Source organism: Rhipicephalus microplus, chromosome 1 (genome assembly GCF_043290135.1).
Source record: "Rhipicephalus microplus isolate Deutch F79 chromosome 1, USDA_Rmic, whole genome shotgun sequence".
NCBI lineage: Eukaryota > Metazoa > Arthropoda > Arachnida > Ixodida > Ixodidae > Rhipicephalus > Rhipicephalus microplus.
The window spans coordinates 228,612,888-228,629,591 of NC_134700.1; the positions used below are offsets into that span (position 1 = coordinate 228,612,888).

The 16,704-nt window shown below is 42.7% G+C and overlaps 2 protein-coding genes across 3 annotated transcripts in view; one reads left to right on the forward strand and one right to left on the reverse strand.

Annotated features, from left to right (window-relative positions):
* LOC119159563 (lysosomal acid glucosylceramidase) overlaps positions 1–6,581 on the reverse strand; it is a 19,155-nt gene extending 12,574 nt beyond the window's left edge. The window contains exons 1-2 of the mRNA XM_037412365.2: positions 6,336–6,581; positions 1,679–1,864 (exon numbers count right to left, since the gene is read on the reverse strand). Coding sequence (XP_037268262.2) covers positions 1,679–1,864; positions 6,336–6,420 — 271 coding nt within the window. The 5' untranslated portion in view covers positions 6,421–6,581. The remainder of the gene's footprint in view (positions 1–1,678; positions 1,865–6,335) is intronic.
* Positions 1–16,704, forward strand: part of LOC119159562 (uncharacterized) — a 51,413-nt gene that overhangs the window by 12,289 nt on the left and 22,420 nt on the right. Inside the window, exons 1-2 of one of the 2 annotated variants that reach the window (XR_012894671.1) lie at positions 10,376–10,566; positions 13,140–13,283. The exons of the other annotated variant lie outside the window; for it this stretch is intronic. The gene's annotated coding sequence lies outside the window, so the exon portion shown is untranslated. Of the gene's footprint in view, positions 1–10,375; positions 10,567–13,139; positions 13,284–16,704 lie in introns of those variants that run through there. 2 annotated transcript variants of the gene reach the window in all.

Here is a 16,704-nt window from a genome sequence, read left to right on the forward strand (position 1 = left end):
TTCTTTAATTACCGCATAAATGCACTTACTAAATCAGGAAGACATGATGTACACAGAATGTGGAAACGTTATTTAAGATGGTGAGTTGGTTGGCTGTTTGAAAAACTTTATTAGGGTCCCTAAACGCGCAAGTTAGCATGCAGCGTGCTACCACGTCGTGCTCCTTGCCTAATAAATGAAAATGAAGAGGTCGTTTTTCTCTAAAGCCTACGGACAAATATTCATTGGAATTATTGCATTAAAAAAAGCTAAAATGTAGGTGATCGGGAAATACAATATTTATATGTATGTGGTGAATGTTACGATAAAATTTCTTCGAAATTCAAGGGTTCATATAAAGAGCAACCAAATGATTAACTCTTCAACTATAAGCGAGAAAACACAACGAAATTTTCCTATTCGCACAAAGTATTGCACTTAAAACCAGACAAAGCTGTCGGATTGTTCCCCACTCTCAATATATAGAGATCATGCGATATATTTACTAGTAGTGGACAGTTTATTTTAAAGACGATAGTCTTTCTTGGGGACCTACAACGCAAGAAATTTTGGTCTGTCTGTCTGTCTGTCTGTCTGTCTGTCTGTCTGTCTGTCTGTCTGTCTGTCTGTCTGTCTGTCTGTCTGTCTGTCTGTCTGTCTGTACATTTGTCTGTTTGTTTACCCTAAACGGCACCTTAGTGACCAAACGATACTCCAAATGGTCGACCCCATCCGCAGCGCCCACCAATATTGCTCAAGGTTCAGCGTTCACACTTATGCGATTGTCAATTAAAGAGCAATTATTGCGAATATCTGAGGCACCATAACAACACGTCAATATATGTATGTGTATTTTTACTAGTAAAGGCATAATTAATTTTAAGGATCGTAGCATTTATAACGCTGTGCTGACCATGCAACGCTTGCACGGAACGGGGAGTGTTTCCCACACTTTGCTAAGACGACACGGTGGTGGCATCTACCCGTCGCCTTGCGTTCTACACCTTATCACATCAGAGACGGGCGCGCACGGCGCGCACCCCGTTTTCCAGGATAACTGCCAGATAGCGCTCATGTCCCACGTGGGACGTGACTTCATGCGCTCGTTCGCCTCCGCTGCAAGCTCGAGACACTCTAACTCAGCGCCTCCAGAATACCATTCACCGATTTTCTTGCGCAGAACATCAAACGTTTTGTTCACTCTCTCCAGAAGCAAGACTATTGTTTTTCGACAACATTTGCGGTGTAACACGCAGATACGGGGCCAATTTTTATGGAGATTCACAACAACCGCGTTTCCATATTCAGGAAATACATCGAAAAGATAGAAGACTACCGTGCTCTTATAGACTTAGTTGAACGTTAAGGAAAACCAGATGGTGCAAAATAATCTAGAGTCACTTCGACGGCGTTCGTTATAAGTATACCATAGCTCTGGCACGCAACATACCAGAATTGAAATTAGGTATTCAAATATCCTTGAAAGCTCCTTGAAGGAGCTATCACCTATAGAGTTTTCACATAATGTTTCAATTATCATCAGTTAGCAAATAGGAAAACCTTTGAAAATGTTATTTTTTCGATTCGGACGATCGCGGATTTGCTGTTTACTGATAATATACCAACGCTCTCCATGATTACACTGACTTAAGGGCCTGATATGTCATTGTTATTAAAGGCAGAAACAATGTATTGATACCTGATTGCTCGTTGAAGGTGCCGGTCGTCTTGGAAAACCTGAGCCCTGCCTTGTTGCTCTCGAAAACAAGGATCTGCCCCTGAGGGACCTGGCTCACTTCCCCGAGGTAGTCGCAGTATGTGGCGTTGCACACGCATACCACGCTGCCTTTGCCGTAGTCTCTGGGCTGGCATTGTGATGACGTGCCTAGGCGGTAAACGTATGAGGACAAGATTCAGCAACTGTGCGTGAGCTATTACTTGCAAATATAGCAGTTCACGAAAGGAAAACAAAGAAAAAAAATGTGTCAATGTCACTGCAGCTTTGCAACCCTCAGTGACGCGCATTCGAATATCGACTGCCAAAAAAATTGGTCGATTTTTTCTCTAAGTAGAACCCTCCCTCATTTTCTCACTCACTCTTTCTTCTCACACACACCAAGTTATTTCTACAATCAGCCAATGAAGCACTCGCTTGCAACCCATTGTGGTTCACATCTTAAAAGACCTGCTGGTTTCGATTCGTACGTGACTAGCAGCCTTGTGAGAGAAATAGGGAGCGGGGATAGATATACGTATGTAGTGCTGGCACAACCACGACAAAGTCACACGTAAAACATAAGCTATTGCATAGAGATCTGGGGTTGGACATACAAAAATCATTTGTCGCCATTGTTCACGCTTCAAAAGGGCACTCTCTGCATCCTCGTACCTAACACGGCGCACATTAAGAGCAAAGACTTATTTAAATGTCTCAACACTTCTCAAAATTTACTACATAGAACATTGTCGCACTCATGCATCAAATAATCAATGAAGAAACTCCAGGCCTGCGTGGTAGGCGCAGCACAGCCACAGCGAAAGCCAGATGAGTGGACTTTCAGAGCCTTTTCAAAACATTCATTGGGTAACTATGGTAACTACTGCAAGCACACTTTCTTGGTACCCACTAGGGCATTAATAATAAACTTTCGTGTAGTAGGCCGGTATTCGCTACGCTATTTTTTGTCATTCTTCTGAGAAGCGTGGTATCCGCTTAACAGTTGCAAGGAATTGTGTGCCAATTGTCTATGCAGTGGCTGACGACGATGAGGAAGTATGGCTGAAGGGGATATGCGCCACACTTAAAAAATTGGGGGACACTTAAGCTTCGCCTTTCAGAGATGAACGCGATAGCGAAATCTGGCCTCTAGTGCACCCTTCAACCGCTAAGTGCATACTTATTCATATGTTTTATTACATACACTCCGCCCCGCCACGGTGGTCTAGTGGCTAAGGTACTCGGCTGTTGACCCGCAGGGCGCGGGTTCGAATCCTGGCTGCGGCGGCTGCATTTCCGATGGAGGCGGAAATGTTGCAGGCCCGTGTGCTCAGATTTGGGTGCACGCTAAAGAACCCCAGGTGGTCTAAATTTCCGGAGCCCTCCACTACGGCGTCTCTCATAATCATCTAGTGGTTTTGGGACGTTAAACCCCACATATCAATCAAATACATACACACGCACACACACAAACACGCACACGGTAGAATGGACCAGCGCGCGCTATTATCGCCGAATGGGCTCGTTTTCGTCGTGACATCTGTCGACCAAAATGCGTTAACGGGGTCCTGAAACACTTTTTCAAGTGAACATGGAATGAATTCACTAGAAGAGCTTATTGCCTCACGAATTCAACGCCGCAAACATTTTAAGAATCTGTCCAGGGCAAGTGGAGTTACAAAGGTTTGTCGCATGCTGTAATTGCGTTATCTCTTCTCTCGCCCCGACAAAAGCGTTGGAACCTAAGCAGGGAGGCATGGCAAGGCCAAAAAACAACTGTGCCTCGTGATCTTGAGCCCTTTCTTTTTCTGTGAATGCGCGGCTTTTTCAGTGTGCTCGCGCGCGCACGCGTGGTCAAGTAGCGGCTTCCCGCGGCTATCTCGGTAACTTGATTTTTCGGTCACAGGCGCACATACGATTTTTCGCTCACAACCAACGTGGCCGACGCCAGCAGCGGGTTTTCTACGACACGAGCTCTTTAACGCTATCACGTTAATAGGGGAAGAAGAACAAGATTTTGTGATGGCTTGTAGCATTGGACAGCCCGCTCGTTACGCTATTCGCCTTGTGCGACGACTGGTTGTTCTTTCGCGGTTGTAAAACGCTTTATAAGTCTTATTAACGCGATTGTGCTTTCCCGACATCAAGCCTGCCTAAAGAAATTTCGACAACAAGCCACAAGCATCGGTCACGTATGGATGTACAAAATGCTGAGCCCCAAGCGCGATCGGTTAACGCCCATTTTGTTGAACGGGTAACGAAGCTAAAAGAAGTGCTGGAACACCGACGGGCAAGCGAAGAAATGCTTAGTTTATTAGACACGTTTAAAGCGTTAAAGGTGCATAAGTAAATACAGCCATCCTTACGCACACTGGTGGGTGATGTGTGGCATATGTATATATGTATAAAATATATTAAAACTGTAATAAAGAAAAAAAAACATCGGTGTAGCTCAGTGGTAGAATATTGGGCTGGCACTCAGCGAACCCGGATTCGAGCATAGCTGTGTCATTAGTGCAAGGTTTTTTTTTTTTCAAATTTACCGCGACGTGGTTACGGACACCGGCGGTGGCGGCGGCGGTGAAAAACTGCGCGTGACCCGAAAAGTAATCTCATAACAGCTTTCGCTGTAAAACTCGTGACAACAACAGTCTCACTTTATCACCCACCTTGAACTGCTATGAATGTACGGCTTCGTCGTTTTATTGTGCCTAAAATAGCTACTAATTACGGTCATTCTACACTATAGTTTAAAGGTACATCTCTTTGAAATAAGCTTGATTGCAACCTAACCTGTAAAACCCAGTTGAACACATTTCTAAAAACGTTAAAGCACTCCCTTATTGATAATGTATGGTACACTTGCTTGCAGTTCTCTTATTTTTTTCCTTCTTTCTCATTTAGGGTGCGTTTTCCCATAGGGTATTGTTGGAAAATGTTTCCATTTTTTTTACATTTTCTTATGTACTGTACACGTTTGTTCTGCATATTTTAGACCCTTCTGTGTCTTTTTTTACAATGTTTATATTAACAGCTGCAATAGATGTCTTTACAAGAGATATCTTCAGTATATACAGGGACTCTTCAACAAATCTGCTGTGTCCCAAAGGTGTGTTTTTTTTGTAGTCAATATATGTCTTATGTTGAGAAAAGCTTGAAAACTTTCAAAACTTGGTGTACCATTTGTAGCATGCTGACAGATGCAACACGTAAATTATTCTATCTATTGCACGTAAAAGAAGAAAGCGAAAGGGAAAATTGCTACCCAAGCACGCAATACATATGGTTCACCGGCGAAGATGAAATATGCGGCTGGGAAGTTTATCACAAGCTTGGATATATTAAGGTGTATTCTGTTATAGCTTCCCATTTAAAAGTGAACACAATTAGGAGATGCGTGTTTCAATGTTTGTGTTTGAGGACGTTAGCTCAAGTACATTAAAGGAATCGAAGAGGATTTGTGGGTAAATATTCGTGGTTCGACAGGTATCATGCTTATGTATATGCGCAAAGAAACCTGATGCATTGATTGATATGTGAAATTTAACGTCCCAATCTATAGATGCCGTAGTAGAGGGCTCCGGAAATTTCGACCACCTGGGGTTCTTTAACGTGCACCCAAATTTGAGCACACGGGCCTACAACATTTCCGCCTCCATCGGAAATGCAGCCGCTGCAGCCGGGATTCGAACCCGTGGCCTGCGGGTCAGCAGCCGAGTACCTTAGCCACTAGACCACCACGGCGGGGCGCAAAGAAACCTGAATAAGGACTAGTGTGAACGAAGAGACTCTTGAAGGTACAGTAGGATAGCAGTGTTTCTTAAAACATAGCTTTTGTGCAGTCACTGACTGATGGACCACAAAATTTGAACACATTCTATCCATTTACAGCGTCACTCTAAAGCTGTTGGTTTAAGGATTAAGAAAAAAAAACAATGCAAGCAAATCCTTTAATTCAATTAGGCAATAGAGCAGAGTTCGCTGCTTACCCGCATCATACAGGCAGGTTTTTCTTTATCACCGTGCACCTGCTTTGAAGATTTTTGTCTGCTTGGTATACATACGCAAGGGTCATTTGCGTTAAACTTCTTTTTAATTATGCTGTTAGCCATATTATGTGACGCTTTGCCTTAAAATTGAAAGTCGCAAACACTCTATTGCGTACCGCGAGTGCTCTAGTAAAACAACAACAAAAGCAATCAGGGGAACAAAATGATAGGTAAAAGAGCAAATTTCATGCAATGTGACTACTCCCGCTACAAGTTCACGCTAACAGCGTCGAATGTGTGCACTTTCTTTGGTAGGCGCGTGTTTTTTTTTCTGTTATATAGATGTACGCCATTAGTCAGCGAAATTAACTGGACTTTAAGCCGTTCACGTTTAAGCTTCCAATAACCAAACAATCCAGAAGCAGTTGTAAGCTTAACGACACACAAACACTCCCTTGGCATTTGTCCGTAGAGCGCGTGAGCATTGATAAGCAGTTGAATGTTGATACTGAATACCGAACACAAAGCAAGGTTTAAAGCATACAAACACTATTCCGTCATCCATCCAAATTGTTTTTTATGTTCCTTTAACTTGCTGAGTAGTTGGGAGTGTACACCTCATGCATTTTCCTTCAAAACAAAGAACTCACCTTCAACATAGGAGAAGAAGACGATGAAAGCGACGAGTTTCACAGACATCGCTTTCCCGGTTGTCAAAGGATTGTTTCTTTGCATTTAATATGGACTTTACTTTTTTTACGTTCCCGAAAACTTGTAGTGAGGCCGCAGGTTATTTGAATAATTATCTCAATATGACAGCCATTGGCCGCCTCCGCACTTTTTCGCGACAAAAATTATACAAGCGCTTCAGCTGTGGTCCCGGGGTATGGCCTTACTGATACGCCTACCACTCAGGCAGACGCCCGGGGAGGTTCGATTAGATATACCCTGTTTGTTGAGGCAAGGCTGACATGAGTTGTATAGATTGTGTCTGTCGACAGATCACGATAACACAAACGCGCGCAATGATGAACTTGAAGCCGGCTCGAGTACGCGTCCATCCCGTATAGGAATTCACTGCGAGCACACTGGGGCATTGTCTAGTAGAGTTATTGACAACAAATAACTATGTAAAGCTGAGCACGTTAACAATTTATCACATACAGTACCGGATATCAAGAGCGTATATAAGAAGCTCATGGGATCTTTTCCTCTGTGATTAGGTATTGCCGACGACATCACGTTTTCCAGGCACGAGCAAGCCGACAAAAACTCAAACCGCAAAGTAACCATTGCTCGCTGCTACCGATTCTGTGTAACAAAACAATAGAGAAGTATAGCTGACTTAATTGTTGGGGTAGAAAGCATCTGGTTCAGGCTTGCCGTAAATAAACCCTGGTTCTAAATATTAGGCAGCAGACAAATCTAGCCATATATATATATATATATATATATATATATATATATATATATATATATATATATATATATGCTGAAAGAAAACTAACATCTGTGAGCTTACCAATGGCTGTTTCAAACTATCCCAGAACGCCTACTGCAAGCTTAGTTGCGCAGTGCCCATTACGCCATAATTATTTTTTTTACGAATCGGCAAAGGGCGTGCAAGCAATACCAGTGAACCCTACGCAGCTGCTTGCTTTCTTGACGCCTTCGATGATGATGATGATGATGACGACGACGACGACGACGACGACGACGACAAATAAATATGTGTCAGAGTTTTGTCATGTGTTGGCCTTCAAAACAAGACCCGTCGCGAAATCAACTCGTTTTTACCCCTGGCGCGATCCTATACGCTTCTGGCACGCAATATTATTCATACTCGTTCAGGAGACTCCTCCTAACAAATGGCATTCATATAGCTTTCATTTCCGAAGCAGATTCAAGCAATGGCGTTGTTCAGTGGCATGGAACGCGTACTTGCCCCACAGTATATAGGTTTGACTTGGTTTGACTCTTACTCGAACCGCACATTTTTACGGCGAAGATAAAAACACGGGTTACGCGTGGCGCCGTATAGTTGTCCGCCGCCGCCACCACCGGGGTCCGTAACCAGTATCGAACAAAAAAAAACTCAATAAATAAAAAAACGCAGATGACACAATATGCTTTGATCGCGGGTCTGCTACGGGCCAGCCCAGTATTATGCGACTGAGCAACGCCATTGCTCGGAACTATCTCATTTCTGAACTGGCCTTAGGTAGGCTTGATGTCGGGAAATACGGGAAATAGGAATCGCAATATTATGACTAATAAAGCGTTTTAAAGCATCAAAGGACAAACGAGGTGTCACACATTGCGAAATGCGTAACGAGTGGGTCGTTCAATGTTCCAACACATTACAAAACTTGTTATTTATCACCAAATAATTGTGGTGCATACCCACTTCAGGCATAATTCTTCATCGTCGTCAAGCACTGCATAAAATATTTGCACAAACCTCCTAACAAGTGTGTAGCGGACACTATGTTTTTCCAAAAAATTACGAAGGATAGCATAGTGGATGCTGGCCTACTACAGAAAATTATTTTTAAGGCATAGTGGGTACTTGGCAGTGTGCTTGTAACAGTTACCTAAATGGTGTTTAAAAATGCTCTGAAAGGCTGCTCTTCTAGCTTTCGCTGTGACTGTCCTACGCGTTCTGCGCAGGCCTGGCGTTTTTTTTATATTAATTTCTATACTTCTCGATTGTTCGCTGACGGACAGCGCTTAGTTTTGGCTCGCAACCGATGACGCCAACACTGAAACTAATTAGACTCGAGCTATTTTACCTTACCGAGTTCAAACAGCTAGTATTCCCACTCAGGCACCTTCTATCAAATTTTTTGTAGTTGTGTGTCGGTACTGTTCTCTTTTTTCCTTCTTTTAAGGAAGGTGCGTCGCCATTTGCAACGCAATACAAGTTGTTCGTCCGAAGGTGTAGCGTGTATGTTGCATTCTTGTGAAGGGCCATTGTGCACTGTATGCTGCATGCCGAAACTTCAGCTTGCCCGGCTTTCGCTATGTTTGCTGCATACTGACGATTTAGCTCAAGTTACTGACTCTTGTTTGATATTTTTAATGGGACTTTCGAGTGCTCGCATGATACTGTTTCTGTATTTGTAGCTTAGGGTATTGCAAATGCTGTTATATTTTGTATTCTTAGCGCCGGTAGTTGACGTTCGGTCACGTATTTTGTTACCTTTTTTTTGGTGTTATATGACCTTTAGTTCTGACGTTATTTTTTCATTATCCGTTCTGTTAGCTTGAATAGTTGTATGTATAACTATTTCTTTATTGTTTGCACTGGCAATTTCCTCGCTCCTGCCATGGCTTCTTAAAGTGGCCCTGCAACATTATTTTAAACAGACATGAAATGGATTCAATAAAGGAGATTATTGCCTTCAAGGAAGTGTTGCGAAAAGGTGATACAAATCCTCTCAAGCAATGGTGTTGAGTAGAGACATGTAATCGACTGTCTGCAGAGGAAGCTCTAGCCTGCTGTACAGTCATCGTGAGCCTACAGGCATTCGTGTTTGCATAAGAGCAATCTTTGAGAGACGTTCAAACATGCGCTGGGCCCTGGATAGTCAACAAACATGGTGAATGTGACAGGGCTGTTAGTGTTCTTGTTAACTCCTTACATCTCTCACAATTTCAAAACCGATGGTCTTTCTTGGAGACCTTCGACGCCAAAATTTTTATCTGTCCGTCTGTCTGTCTATATATTTGTCTGTTTGTCTACCCTTAATGGTATTGGGTACTCTGAACAGCACCAGCCGATACCCCAAACGGCCGACCTCATCCACAGCACCCACAAATGTTGCTCAAGATTTAGCGTTCATACTTGTGCGATTGTCAATTAAAAAGCAAATATTGCGCATATGTGAGTCACCATAAGAACACGTATATATTCTATATGTGCGTCTTTTACTAGAAAAGGCATACATAAGTAATTGCAAGAACCGTAGCGTTTATCATGCTGCGCTGACCATGCAACGCTTGCACAAAAAGGCTAGTGTTTCCAACGCTTTGCTAGGACGACACGGTGGTGGCACCTACCCGTCGCCTTGCGCTTTGTTTTCCCAGAAAACTGCCAGATAGGGCTCATGTCTCACGTGTGACGTGACTTGATGCGCTCGTTCGCTTTCGCTGCACGCTTGAGGCACTCTAACGCAGCGCCTCCAGAATACCATTCACCGATTTTCTTGCGCAGAACATCAAATAAATGTTTTGTTCACTCTCTCCACACGCAAGACTATCGTCTTTGGATGACATTTGCAAATTAACACGCAGATACGGGGCCAGTTTTTTTTTTCTCTCAGTGTTCTTGGTAGGCGGGGGTGGTGCCCTCGTTTGGGAGCGGGGAAGTGAAGTGCTGCATAATGAGTCTGTAATAAGCGCCAGCAAGGAACGCTTCGCTATTTTGAGTTCTAGGAAGGGTTCCGGTGCAATGTTGGGGTAGTGACTTTGCCGAACGCGCATATACATTGTGCAAGCTCTCGTACCTGTATACCATTGTTCACGGGTAGGGAACAATTCACTGGCTGTGACAATGCTCAACTCGTGAAGCAAGTAAACAAGTAATGCCGCAAATATTTCTACAAACCGTGTTCACAGCTAGAACACATCTCATAAAACCCCAATACCATGAGACCTTCCAACATGTTCTGCGTCTGTTGCTCACACTCTCATGCAGTATAGGCTCACGAATAAATTTTCATTGTGTAGCAATGTGATGTAACAATCGCCACAGACTTTTCACGGTCCACAGAAGGGAGATAGCTCATGTAGCTACAAGGCAGAAGGATGTTGGGATAGCTATAAGTATCCGCTAGTTGCGCCAATTGTTGGTGCTAAGAAGGCATTTTGGAAATATCGGTAAGTTGACTTGCACATTTCTAGCTAGCCCGCATTCGTTGCAGCAATGTGAACGTCTAATATTCATAAGGTGCTGATTGACTAATGTACATTGGTGCATTGTTATACGCGGTGATTTGTGTTTGCCAAAGCTCAGCATGTAGGGCATTAACTTCGTAAAACATTTGCTTCACACTGTTACTGTAACTAACGTTTGTACACCTCGTGATTTCCGTCCTGCTGCAACCGCCTTGTGAGAAGTACAGCACACAACGGGACTGCACTGAGAAGACCGAACGAAATTCTATTTGCTGTTACTCAAAAAAACGCACCTTTTTTACGCATAAGTAAAAATCAATTACGCAATACATCGCTTGCATGACCATGTCCTGGTTCTTAGCATAACATGCATAAGTCCTAGAGATAGTCAACGCAACTTTACTGCATGTGGACATGTATTACAAAACAAGAGTACCTGCTTGAAGCCGGTTGGCCTGGACACAGTCCCCCTTTCGCAGAAAAATAAGTAATGTTTTTTTTCTTTGGTGGATTTGCAAAGTTATCTTTATATGACATTGTTTCCCAGTGCATTGTTTGTGTGACTGGGTTCTTTTAGGCGTGCTTTATGCCTTTCTTTCTTTCCTTCATGCTATAAAAAGAAGCATTTTCTTTTGCACGACCTGAAACATTGTGCGTGGTGGCTGGAATATAATATTTTATATCATGCGTCTGGACTACGTTTTCGCGTAGTAGTTGAAATGCGAACGATGTATCTGTTTCTGTTTGTTGGCCAGATTATATATTAGTAGGGTCCTTGATCTGATTATATAATAGTAAACTTTGTCATCTTGCTAAAACAAAATACTAGAGAGCGTCGTTTAAAAACAAACGTAATAATCAATATTTTAATTGTGAACTGTTTATGAACGCATTACCAGCAGCCACTGGTATCCTGGAATGCAGAAACCAGCCTTCACATTTGGCCCTGGCATTTTTAAAACTTTTTTTCATTATCAAGTACTGTATCAATCAATCAAAACGAAATCGATGAGTTTTTCTTCGTTACAAGTACACCTTTTTTTGTCCTATTTTTTGTCCTAAGTTTTATATCATTGTGTCATGTCTTATCACCACTGCACATGCATTTGTTGCAATGGGTTTTCGTATACCACATGAGCAACATTTCATGTTAATACAACTTAAACCACGACATTTCATGTCGTGGTTCTAGAAGGCAATACGCAGCAATATGATATTCTGGGGCATCACGTTCTATAACCACGATATATTTTTAAAGGAATCGTATTAATTTGAACCACTTAGAGTTAATTATGGCGAGGCTAAATCTAGGTACGCATGTGTTTTTTTTTTTCATTTTACTTCTAGATAAATGCTGCTGCCATTGCTAAAATCAAACCCACATCCTAGGACCTTTCTCTTTCTCTACACCAACACCGGCTCCCTTTATATTCTAGGGCGATGAAAGTAGAAGGGGCAGAAGCTCGAACAAACGAACAACAAACCCTATCGGGAGATGGCTTCAAGCTGTCGAGTGGGTTTCTATTCCGCATGCTCTTAGAGCAATAATTTTCGTGACTTGGAGGATTACGCAAGATTTACCACGAAGTAACACAACGAGAAGAAAAGAAGACACAATATGTGTGCTAACTTGCTCAAAAATCAGCGTACTTCTTGTGTTATCGAGTTTTCCTAGTCATTGCAGTAAAATACACACTTAATATCCTCATTGGGGTGCTGGAATAAGTATAGGAAGAAAGCTTTTCTTCTGCGAGAGTTCACACTCATTATGCTACAGCTGGCTGTGCTATATATCTGTTCGCCCACGTTGCGCCCAGCGACGATGACAGAATACCCCAGACTGACCTCCTAAAGTGCTTGGTGTACCTGAAATGTACTTCCTAGAACACGTAATTTCTATAGTCAGAAATTAAAGCTCACGCTTATAGCAAGGCTGAAGCACTGTACGAATTCCTGTAGCAAACTATATTATGCCATTTGCAAAAAACAAAGAAACGTGGGTTTAGTAAATCTGTACTGGTGTTTTCAACCCTATCGCGACCAAATAATGCAGCTTCTTCCCACATCTGTTCGGCACTTCATGAAGCTGCTCGGGCACTATTTATTTCTGCTTCGGGCCAATGGAAGCATTCCGTAAAGTCAAGGAGGCCTTAGCAAACGCAACACTGTTCGCATACCTGAGGTCCACTATCTCTCATTGTGCTACGGTGGATGGATCTAGAAGCCCTGAGCGGGAATAGCAGAAAGTGTCCAGCACTCGCGTCCCCTGGGTTTTTTTTTCTTTTTATGCTGGTCTTTTCTGCTGTTTAAACATGAGCGGAATACAACTCTCCCAGTTAGCTATCCTTATTCAATACCTTGACTCAAGCGAGCTCGTGCTCATAAAACTGTTTAAGGCAAGCGGAGAACTCCGGAAGTTTCCATAGTACTGCAGAAATTCGTCTTGAAGCTGTTATCACTTCTTTTTTTTTCGTTCAAAATACCGCACCTCTAATACCTCACACGGGGTATTGTATCAAATTTTATTTATCACCTCACCAATAATATTGTTGCAGATGCTCGGATACGCACGCAACAACTTGATACTACCAATAAGGAGCAAGTAAAACGGGAAGCAAAAATCCAGGGAGATACTGCATTGCGGACTTCCCATATCAACTTAGAAGATGACCTGTTCCTACTTAAAGAAGCCATTCACGGTTAGGCATTTTTATTGCCTCGTAGTTCTCGGTACGATTGTGGGCATGGCTGCATACTATGTGCGTTATCGGATGCAGCCAAGCTACTCAGTTGACTCAATTTGTTGCTGGGACCAGCCTGTGCCACAGGTAGCTGTGGAAGAACGCGACACCACGTTCGTGCCAAATATCGTGCATTTTGTAAAACTCGGTAACGTTCCATTGTCTTTCATCGAAGTCGTAAGCATTCGAGCAGCCTGGCTCCAGCAGAAACCGGACTATCTGATGGTTCATTGCAACAATTGCACTGCGACGACGGAAAGCGAGAACTGGAAGCACATCAAGGACATACCGCGACTGACGCTCAGATACGTCGAGAAACCGGAGACAATTTTCGGCATTAACATAAGCTTCATTGAGCATGCCTCCGACATCGTTCGCATCAGGGTGCTGAGGAAGTACGGCGGCATCTACCTCGATGGCGACTCCTACGTCGTCAAAAGTTTAGACAGGTACAGGCGCTACGAAACAGCCATAGGGTGGCCGCCAGATGGGATTATTGGCAACCAAATTATAGTAGCCCATAAACAATCCGAGTTTTTGCGTCTGTACTACGAGTCTTATCGCAAGTATCGTCCGGACCTTTGGTATTACAACGGCGGAGAACTGCCCACACAGGAGATTCTTGGAAAGAATCCTCACCTTGTTTACAGAGTTCCGTGCGATTTCGGAGTGTACGAGCACATTGTCATAACCTTGTTCGAACAGTCCAATGATGACTGGAGGAACTTCAGTGCTATTCACGTGTTATTCGGGCACAGAAGTTACCTTTCCAATGACACATTTGGACCAATAAACTTCGAGACTGTAGGACGGTACAAACAGAACTTTGGAAAGATGGCGCGCCTCGTACTCACAGGCTCGACGAGGCTGGGTGGATCGACGGTGAAGAACATATCGTTACTGAGTGCAGAAAATTTGAATTACTCAGATGAATGAGAGTAGTTATGCAATCTGATGTTTTTCTTGATGCCGCGATAATTTATGCATGTATTCCTGTTTGTTGGAAAAAAATATTCACCATCGTTCCGCCTCCTCATGTGTTCACGTTTTTTATCGAAATAAATATAATCAAAGGAGTCGTCCCTACTTCTTAGCGACGACTACCCATCTTTACTGAGTTTGTCGGTTCCTAAGAATAAAAAAATTAAAAACTATTCATGTGTCCTGTTAGTCCGAAGTTCTCGTTTTAACAAAGCCCGCTGATGTTTGCTGCAAACAATTGTTACTACACTGCACAGACGTGATGTCACTATACTCATCACAAAATGCTGTATTTTCAAAGAAGCGTCGGTGGAGTTTGATCAGTTTATGACTGATAATTGATGTCCATGGTCCTAGCATTTCGCCTATTGGTAAAATGTTGCATATTAAGAAGCTTGATCACTGCTTACGTGGAAGATACAGCAAACAGCATTTAAGAAGAAAAAAAAGAAGCACGACAAACAAGGCGACATGGCATTGACAGTACCGAGGGGGTGTGAACGTTGTTGAACTTGACTGCGTTGGGTCTAGCCCACTTCAGATTACGTGCGACAGCAATTTTAGCCTCGAATTAACTCGCAGCGAAGTGTACAGTGCTGCACACTGTACATACACTACATGCCCGAAAGGATACTGCTTGCTTAACTTTCATTATAGGTTGGTTGCATTGATGGTTTCACTCAGATTTCTAACTCTCGTTTAATATTTCCATTTCAATCCTCGAGTGCTCGCTCACTCGCTCTTGCATGCGTTTCTGCATTTCTATGCTCCATTTTAGTATATTGCTAGCGCTGTTGTATAGGCTACATGCACTGAGCAGCGGGAGAAGCGTTGCTCGCGCTGGACAGTTCCAAGTTCACTAGCACTAGTTCCAGTTCCAAGTTCCAAGCCAGTTGCAGGCCAGTTCCAGGCCAGTTCCAAGTTCACTAGCTGTTGATGCACGCATGCAGAAAACAGACGCACGAATCACGTTTCATTTTCCCGGACAGCATCTCATTATTCCTTTTTTTTTTATCTCGCTAGGCCTTCTTGCGTTGAAGTCAGTCCGGGAAACTCAGCTACACGATGCCTATTTTTTCGCGCCTGTAGTTGGAATTCGGCAAAGTGCTTTTGTTTTCCATCTGCGGTGTCATCTGCTCTAGCTTTTTTTCACTATCTGTTTTGGGTATTTGAACGATTGTTACGTATAACTGTTTCTCATTGTTTTGTTAGCAATTTGCTCATTCCTGCCATAGCTTTCGAAAGGCAGCTGGAAGACACTCAAGAATAAATAACAAATAAGTACTAAGAGAACAAAACAATTTTAAAAAATAAGTTTGTGTTTTGAAACTTTATTGTCGGTACTTTATCAATTTTAAGGGTGAGAAAAGAAACTGAAGGTCAAAGTTCAATATGGCAACTTCGTGCGAAGGCATTACAGCGTGAACGTCGCCGTGACGAGACGTATTTCAAGTCTCTTCGTGTACTTAAACCGCATCGGTTCGATGAACAGGCATCGACAAGGATCAGTATATAAAGCCACCTACCTATGTGTCACCCCGTACTGACCATTCTTTAAAACTGCGTGAATACACTTCCAGGATCAACGCATTCAAATACGCTTTTTTTCCAAGAACCACGCATGAGTGGAACGGCTTGCCAGAGGAAATTGTCTCTGCGCCTCCCTTATCTTTTGTTAAAAATTTGCACAATTTTTTGTTGAACTAATCATTACTGTATTTCTGATACGTTCCGTACTAATTATTTTTTTTGTTGTTTTTATTGCCCTATGTTACCAATAGCACTCTTCTCTTTCAACGTTTTGCTTTGTATTTGCAATTTGATGCCTTATTTATGACAGTGTTGTTTCACTTTGTTATGACTATGTTCTTTCAAACGATACAGCCTTTTATCCGCAACCATCTTTTTCGGTATATCGACTGTACTGTATTCTTTTGCTTGTTCTCCCCCCTACAATAATGCCCGTAAGGGCGATGTAGGTACATGTATAAATAAATAAATAAATAAATAAATGAAATGTTTTCAAACTTGGCATGTCAAGACTTTTAGCTTCATAAGCGTTAGCTATTGGGCCAGTTGGTTTATCGTGAACTTCATCTGTGACAACCCTTTGGGTACAAAATTACCGGGGCCCGTACGCCAAATCGTGCCCATATTGTGACGCCCCAATCTACGATGTAACTGCCTCGCAATTACTGCTGATCTGCACTGGCCTACAATTAAGTCATCGTCGGCTTTGTGGACCACACCACAGTTCCCTACTGGACTTTATACATGAAGCAAACTTGTATGAGTACTTTTCAATAAACAAAAAAAGTCACAGCGAAAGCTAGAAGAGCGGCCTTTCATAGCCCTTTCTAAACACTCATTGGGTAACTGCTGCAAGCACACTTGCTGG